Here is an 8,675-nt window from a genome sequence, read left to right on the forward strand (position 1 = left end):
AACCCGGGTCTCCTGTACTGCGGGGAAACTCTTTACCATCTGAGCCACCAGGGAAGCCCAAAAAAGGGAAAAGAGTTCAGAAAAGATGGGTAAAGTGCAATCTCTTATTTTCTACAAAAACAGACTTTTTAAAGCTGGCTTTTGAATGTAATATGAAGACAAAATTTTTGCTTACTCATTGAAAGAGTTGTTTTATTAAAATGGGGATAGAAGTGTGTGTTACAGGGAATTAAATAGTAATAATGAGCAAGTGAAAGCAGGTACTGACCTGTGCAAAAAAGTTTGGCAATGAAAGGATGGTAGTAAAAAGGAAAATAGATCTTTTTTTCCCCCTAGCTTCAACTTAATAGAAAGGAAGTTAAAGATACAAAGGAGAAATAATTGATAAATTCACAAAGGAATGAGAACAAACATGTAGAATGATAGAAAGGGAGGGTGGAGCCATTAAGGGAACTTAAGATGCAAAGAAGGGGGTTGGGGAGAGTTTGGGTATAGTGACTTCTGACTTCCATCTAGTAGGAAAAGGCGTGATCATTTGAGGTGGAGAGTTGAGACTGGTTTGGAGGGAAGGAGAGGATACTTTAAAAAGAAAATGGTTGATATGTGGTTCATTTTAATGGTTTTTTTCCCCTTCCTTTATTTTACTGATTGATTAAAGGGTGGATAATGTACAGTATTAACAGAGACAAGGTATCTGGTGACCCTGTACACCTCTGGGAAACTGTGTCTTTGATATTTGGCCAGAATAAGCGGCCATCTTTAGATTTTCTTCAGTGAAAGAAAAAGAATTAATCTCCATTCTAGTTGGGTCATTGCTTCTTTCTTTTATTGGCTTGCATGTTGTTTTTGGAGGCACTGTGGAAAACAGTATTACATACCAGTTGAGTAACCTTGGACAAATTATGTAACTTCCTTAATGTCAGTACAGGCTTCCCTGGTGGTTCCAGGGAATCCGTCCTCATTGTAGGAGACCCAGGTTCAATCCCTGGGTCAGGAAGATACCTGGATAAGGGAATGGCAACCCACTCCCGTATTCTTGCCTGGAGAATCCCATGGACAGAGAAGTCTGGTGGGATACAGTCCACGGGGTCTCAAAGAGTCGGACATGACTGAGCAACTGACATAAATGTCAGTATAATTCTTGGTAAAAATTCAACATCATAATTATATCTGATTGGGTTAAGGATTAAATAAACTACAAGAAGTATCTGGTATATGGTAGATAACTCTGTTACGTTTCCTAAAGCCTACAGTATCTTCTTTAATAAGAAAAATGAAGCTCTTTTCACTCAGACCCTTCTTTTGTCCTAGAGGTCTTTTGTTTCTAATTGTTTCATTTTGGAAAAACAGGTTTTTTTACTTTCTTCAGCCTCACTTCAGTGATGTGCCTCAGATGGGCTGTTTGACTTGGGAAAATGAGTATTCTAGCTACACTATGTTGCCATTTGAGTTGGGGCCAGGGCCAGAGGGACAGAATGGGCCCAGACCCCACAAGACGGAGCAAGGGAAGAGCTTCTGGACTAAACCAGGATCATCCAGCCATTTATATTTCCCACTCTGTCCTGTAACTAGCCTCCTGCCATCAGAGTTCCTAGAAAACAACATTTTTTCTGATGTACTTTGTGAGGGTTGAGGTTTGTCAGGGTTACATCAAAGGTTAACATACAACACACCATTAAAAAAAAAAAATTGGGGTGTCAAATGAGTTTAGAAAATACTGTAGATTATATCTGCTTCTCAGTTCACATATATGAAAGTGCTTTGTGAAATAGCACAGTAAAAGAAACCTGTTGTGGGACTACATTCAGCCTAGCATCTCCCAGGCTTATTGGACGAGAGCTCTCTATACCTATTAATATCCCATGGCTTTTCTGATTCCTGTCTACCTTTTCCCTTCAAGGTTGTGTACCTCCCAAATGTGTTGAGACAGGTGAGCTTTCATATTCCTACACAACATTCCACGTAATATTCCCACGTAACTTTTCACTCTTTGCTTTGTGATCTTACAAGCTGAGCTTCTGTCTGTGTGCTGTTCTGACTGATTGTTCTTTCTTCCTGTGTAGGCCAGTGCGTGGAAAGCTAACAGAATGGAACACAAATCAGGACCCCTTTCCTCTAGCCGAGAGTCTGCTTTTACCAGTCCAATCTCTGTTACCAAACCAGTAGTACTGGCTGGTGGTGTAGTTTTAAGTTCTCCCAAAGAGGTGAGTGAGGATAAAGGAAAACAGCCTTTTTTTCTGAAGTTGGCATTCCCCATTTACTTAAACTGAGACAAGTGGTGTGGTATGTATAGCTCTAACTTTATTTCCTTTGTAGCTATTCTTAGCTCAGAGTCATTTCTTTACTGGTGATTCCCATTAGCATCCAAAGATAGATGGTAGCTGGGTGGGGTCTTTGGCCTGTGGTAGACTGGCATTATGCTTGCCTCTGGAGAAAGATCAGAGAGGTGCTATTTAAACCATCTGGTTTTAACTGTAAAAACTGCAGAACTGAACTCTGTTTAAATGAAAACGATAGTTTATTTTTGGTAAAAGACCGTAATAAACAGACTGCCAGATTCAGGAAAGCAGTACCATGAAGAAGTGGCCTAGAGAATCCCAGTACTTACGTTTACTGCCAGGAGCAACCTATTTTGTGGTGTTTGCCCAGAGTCCCGCCAGCACCACTCCTCCGATTGAGATCAGCTCCTCTCGTCTCACCAAGTTGACCCGCCGAACTACTGACAGGAAGAGCGAGTTCCTGAAGACTCTGAAGGATGACCGGAATGGAGACTTCTCAGAGAGCAGAGAGTGTGAGAAGTTGGAAGATGTAAGACTGTGGGTTCTTCTGGGGCAACATAAGTGTTTTTCTGCATTATACATGTACTTTCTGTTTTTAAGAGAGAAAGATACGGTACATTTTTTTTAAAAAACGTACAGAGATTTGTTTATGGAGTAACAGCTTGTAATAAAAGTGAGCTCAGTTCGTTGTTCAACGTATTTCAGATTAGGGCTCATTTCAAAGATAGTGGCCTTGGGACTTGGTGCTCTTAATCAGGGCAGCACTGCTTGAGTCTTGAATTGGTCATTGCTGTAAGAAGTTGGTAAACTATAGAAGCTTTTTTTTTTTTTAAAGATTATATTTAACTGTAATGGAAGAAAATCTGACAAACAGAACCATAAAAGAAGAGGGTTTTTGTTTTTGTATCTTGCAACAGGTTCCTAGTCCAAGAGGTAATAGCATCTGTAGTATCAGTAAACTTGTAACTTTTGGTCACTTTGGACTAGGGTACTTGTGTTCCCATCCACTTTCTAGTTAGGGAAAGGACAGAGCCAAAAACCGGAAGAGGGATGCCCTTTTTAAAATGCTTTCTTTTAAAAGCCACCCCTGCAGTTTCCACTCACATTTTAAGTGGGCAGCTGTCCAATAGCCACTCCTAGCTGCGAAGAAGTTTAGGAAAGGGAACTTTTTAAAAGCTTAGCATATTGGTTCTTTAGTCCAAATTGGTAAGGAAGAATAGAAAATCAGTACTGCATAGGCAGCTAGTAACTTCTGCCACAGCTGACCTAACCTGAAGGTAAGATGGTAGCCAATTGGTATCCTTTGGAAATCTTAGCAAGATGAGCAAGTTCTCATTTTTAAGTGGGGAAAACCTGTGGGCCAAGGTAGAAAGCATCTCCTTAATCTCTTAGATTGCTTACCTTGCCCCAATAGATTATTAAACTAAATGTGCCCTTCCTTCCCTTCCTGTCCCCCAGTCAGAGGACAACAGCACACCTGAACCAAAGGAAAGCGGGGAGGAAGGCTGCCACCAGAACGGCCTCGCGCTCCCTGTGGAGGAGGACGGGGAGGGCCTCTCGCACTCTCTGGAAGCGGAGCACAGGTAGGTGAGGATCAGAGATACAAGGCTACATATGACCTACAAGGAGTCTGAACATACTTAAGATACCTCCACCTCCAGTATAGAGAGAAGTGCCCGCAGCAGCACAGCTTGTTCTATGTGTGCCACAGGCTGGCCTGTTGCCCACTGGGTGTATTCCTTTACAGATTCACCCAGCTTTCCACATGCTTCTTTCCAGGGCTTTCTTGTAGTTCAGTTTCAGCCTCAATTTATGGCTTAGGTTAGAAAGGTGGAGTGGGTGAGACCTGTTTCCTAGAGCTGTTATGGTGGCCCCTTTGGCTTCTCTTGGGATTTATGAGGCCCCAAGGTCAGTTTTCATTCCAATCCCAAAGAAAGGCAATGCCAAAGAATGCTCAAACTACCACACAATTGCACTCATCTCACATGCTAGTAAAGTAATGCTCAAAATTCTCCAAGCCAGGCTTCAGCAATACATGAACCGTGAACTTCCTGATGTTCAAGCTGGTTTTAGAAAAGGCAGAGGAACCAGAGATCAAATTGCCAACATCCGCTGGATCATGGAAAAAGCAAGAGAGTTCCAGAAAAACATCTATTTCTGCTTTATTGACTATGCCAAAGCCTTTGACTGTGTGAATCACAATAAACTGTGGAAAATTCTGAAAGAGATGGGAATATCAGAGCACCTGATCGCCTCTTGAGAAATCTGTATGCAGGTCAGGAAGCAACAGTTAGAACTGGACATGGAACAACAGACTGGTTCCAAATAAGAAAAGGAGTACGTCAAGGCTGTATATTGTCACCCTGCTTATTTAACTTATATGCAGAGTACATCATGAGAAACGCTGGACTGGAAGAAACACAAGCTGGAATCAAGATTGCCGGGAGAAATATCAATAACCTCAGATATGCAGATGACACCACCCTTATGGCAGAAAATGAAGAGGAACTCAAAAGCCTCTTGATGAAAGTGAAAGTGGAGAGTGAAAAAGTTGGCTTAAAGCTCAACACTCAGAAAACGAAGATCATGGCATCCGGTCCCATGACTTCATGGGAAATAGATGGGGAAACAGTGGAAACAGTGTCAGACTATTTTTGGGGGGCTCCAAAATCACTGCAGATGGTGATTGCAGCCATGAAATTAAAAGACGCTTACTCCTTGGAAGGAAAGTTATGATCAAGCTAGATAGCATATTGAAAAGCAGAGACATTACTTTGCCAGCAAAGGTTCATCTAGTCAAGGCTATGGTTTTCCTTGTGGTCATGTATGGATGTGAGAGTTGGGCTGTGAAGAAGGCTGAGCGCCAAAGAATTGATGCTTTTGAACTCTGGTGTTGGAGAAGACTCTTGAGAATCCCTTGGACTGCAAGGAAATCCAACCAGTCCATTCTGAAGGAGATCAGCCCTGGGATTTCTTTGGAAGGAATGATGCTAAAGCTGAAACTCCAGTACTTTGGCCACCTCAGGCGAAGAGTTGACTCATTGGAAAAGACCCTGATGCTGGGAGGGATTGGGGGCAGGAGGAGAAGGGGACGGCAGAGGATGAGATGGCTGGATGGCATCACTGACTCGATGGACGTGAGTCTGGGTGAACTCCGGGAGTTGGTGATGGACAGGGAGGCCTGGCGTGCTGCGATTCATGGGGTCGCAAAGAGTCGGACACGACTGAGCAACTGAACTGAACTGAACTGAAGGTATGAGGCCTGTTCTTTAAATGAGGGCCTTGAACACAGAGCCAACCAAGGTGTCTGGCCAACTGGATGGCATATGGGACCTGCCAGGTATCTTCCTGAAAAGGAGCTCCTATCCAGAGGAACTTAAAAAGGGGTAAACAATCACAAGGTTATGGGGTTTACAATGCCATGAAATTAAGAGAACTCAGAGCGTCTTCCCTGGCAGTCCAGTGGTTAATTCTCCATGCTTCCACTGCAGGGGCATGGCTTCCATTCCTGATCAGGGAAGTAAGATCCCACATGCTGTGTTGTGCAGTCAAGAAAAATAGGAACCTTGGTACATGTGGCTATGTGCTGATTTTGCTCACGGGAGACAGTGAGATTTCTTTGGTTTTGCCTATGGGACAGTTTGACTCTTTTCTTTATTCTGCTGCTTCTACATAAGAGTTCTCTATAACTCTTATGCTCTGGAAAGAGCACCTGTGTATCGATTTTGTATCCTGTAGCTTAGCTCAATTCACTGATTAGCTCGAGTGATTTTGTGACACTGTCTTGTACAGTATCATGGCATCTGCAAACAGTAAAAGCATTACTTCTTTTCCTATCTGAATTTCTTTTATTTCTTTTTCTTCTCTGATTGCTGTAGCTAGGATTTCCAAAACTATGTTGAATAATAGTGGTGAAAGTGGATACCCTTGTCTTGTTCCTGATTTTAGGGGGAATGCTTTCAGTTTTTCACCACTGAGAATGTTTGCTGTAGGCTTATCATATATGGCCTTTACTGTGTTGAGGTAGGTTCCTTCTATGTCCATTTTTTGAAGAGTTTTAATCATAAATAGGTGCTGAATTTTGTCAAAGGCTTCTTCTGCATCTATTGAGATTGGAAAGAGCAACTGTGGAGATTCACCATCTAATTCCAGGCACCTAAGTAGTCATAATTAAAGCTTATCCTACTGAGTATAAAGAGAAAAACCCATGTTTCTTCTCTAAATGGATACCATTGTCCCTGGGCAGGAAAGTTTCTATGGAAAGTTAAGGGCTTCCCTCCCACTTAAAGCTGTATTTTCTTTTTCTACTAGGTTACTGAAAGCAATGGGATGGCAGGAGTATCCTGAAAATGACGAGAATTGTCTTCCCCTCACAGAGGATGAGCTCAGAGAGTTCCACATGAAGACAGAGCAGGTATGTGGTAAACTTTGCTGGAGAGCAGTTAATGACTAAGAGAAAAAGTCCCAGTTTAGGGTGTGAGAAGGACCTTGAGAAAGAAAACAGTAAGTTGCCATTGTAGAAATACAGAGGAGCATCCCAGGCCATAAGGACCTCCAGTGGTGGACACAGAACCCGGTCAGTAGTTCGCAGATTACAGAAAGCAATATGTTATTTCATCCTGGAAGCTCTAACTCCTCCTCAGAACCACAAGGCTATGTTCCAAGGTTATGGGCTGAGCCCTTGGTCCCTGGGGAAGCAGGCTAACCCTGCTCTGCTTGCAGCCTTGTGGATTCCCTCTGGTACCCCACCCAGAGCCAAGAAACCAAATAGTCTCTCTAAATTTCTTCAACAAATGCCTAGATTCTTTCTCTGAATAAAACACTGCCAGGTCCCTACAAACCTCATGGAACCTAAGTTCTGGTGGTATGTATTTAAAGCATAAGTAACAGTGATGTTAAATCCTATAAGGAAAAGTATAGGCTGACATAAAGACTTCAGTACTCAGAATTCTGTTCCCCTATCATTGTCATCACCTGAGAACTTGTGGAAATAAGAAATCTTGAACCCTACCTCAGACATACTGAATCAGTCTGCATTTTAAAGAAATCTTTAGGTGATTCATTTGCACATTGCAGTTCAAAAAGCACTGCTGTAAGAAGTCTTCAGTTTCTTAGAAGAAAGAACATTCTGGCTAAAATTGAGCTGAAGCCTGGCCTTTCCCAACTTCCCTGATGGCTCAGGAATAAAGAATCCGCCTGGAATACAGAAGACCTGGTTTTGATTCCTGGGTCAGGAAGATCCCCTGGAGAAGGGAATGGCAACCCACTCCAGTATTCTTGCCTGGGAAATTCCATGGACAGAGGAGCCAGGTGGGCTACAGTCCATGGGGTTGCAGAGTCAACTGAGCAACTAACACTTCGGCTTTCTGGCCTTTGCCAGGTCCTGGGAAAGGGTAGTGACTTTTGGTCCTGGGCCAGTGTAGTGACTGCTGATGGTCTTTTCCTTTTTTTCCCATGCCAACCACAGCTGAGAAGAAACGGCTTCGGAAAGAATGGCTTCTTGCAGAGTCGAAGTTCCAGCCTCTTCTCCCCTTGGAGGAGCACTTGCAGAGCAGAGTTTGAGGACTCAGACACGGAGACAAGTAGCAGTGAGACATCTGATGACGATGCCTGGAAGTAGGCGTATAAATGCTCACAGTTAAATCTGACCCAGTAAACTCAGCTTGTGTGTTTAGGGGTTATACAGAAGAAATTGTTCTTTGCCTTTTCCTTTTCTTATTTTATTGTTGAATACTTCATGCACAAGGGAAATAATCATATCCCAAAGAGAGAGCGAGCGATTGGCTTGTTTAGCTTTTGTTGTTGTTCTTCCCTGTTATCTGCTTAATAGAGAGAATTTTGTGTGGTGGGAAAGATTTTTAAAACACACATACACACAGTATATATGGGGCAATGCACAGGTGGGAGCTGGCAGTGCAGAGAGGAGGAGACACTGGTCTGCAGCAGCAGCTTCTACTACCAGCCCTTGGGGCACTCACCCTTGTGCTCAAGCAATCATTGTCAATGACAAAGTGACTGTTGAAGTTATAATTGTATTAAATTAATGCTAATAATTTGGATATTTTATTTTATTTCTGGCTGCTCGGGTAACGTTAGCCCTTAACCAAGCATATGTGGTTTTTTCCCTTTTTTTTTTCTTTCTGGGTACAGCTGTAAAATATTTGGATATAGGAAATGTTGTGTTATTCTTGCAGCCTTGATATTCAGGGTGGATTGTAAAATATAAATTTTTGTGAGATTTCAAAGATTAAGATTATTTTGATAACATTATTTACAGATTTAAAAGATGTGGTTATCACAAGTCTGTTGAGGGGGAAAACTACTGCATAAAATAACTAACTTGGAATAAATATTTTGCATCAGTTTGGATTGTCTTGTGTAAGAAGTATATTTTCT

General features: G+C 42.3%; 1 protein-coding gene across 6 annotated transcripts in view; it reads left to right on the forward strand.

Annotated features, from left to right (window-relative positions):
* The window catches only part of GPBP1L1 (GC-rich promoter binding protein 1 like 1), a 71,770-nt gene extending 63,122 nt beyond the window's left edge, over positions 1-8,648 (forward strand). For 5 of the 6 annotated variants that reach the window (XM_061413122.1, XM_061413121.1, XM_061413120.1 and 2 more), the window contains exons 8-12: positions 2,064-2,204; positions 2,650-2,808; positions 3,738-3,862; positions 6,591-6,693; positions 7,747-8,648. In XM_061413122.1, coding sequence (XP_061269106.1) covers positions 2,064-2,204; positions 2,650-2,808; positions 3,738-3,862; positions 6,591-6,693; positions 7,747-7,899 — 681 coding nt within the window. In that variant the 3' untranslated portion in view covers positions 7,900-8,648. The remainder of the gene's footprint in view (positions 1-2,063; positions 2,205-2,649; positions 2,809-3,737; positions 3,863-6,590; positions 6,694-7,746) is intronic. The other variant, XM_061413124.1, reaches the window with a different exon arrangement.
* The last annotated feature ends 27 nt before the right edge of the window (positions 8,649-8,675 follow it).

This window comes from Bos javanicus, chromosome 3 (genome assembly GCF_032452875.1).
Source record: "Bos javanicus breed banteng chromosome 3, ARS-OSU_banteng_1.0, whole genome shotgun sequence".
Classification (NCBI taxonomy): Eukaryota; Metazoa; Chordata; class Mammalia; order Artiodactyla; family Bovidae; genus Bos; species Bos javanicus.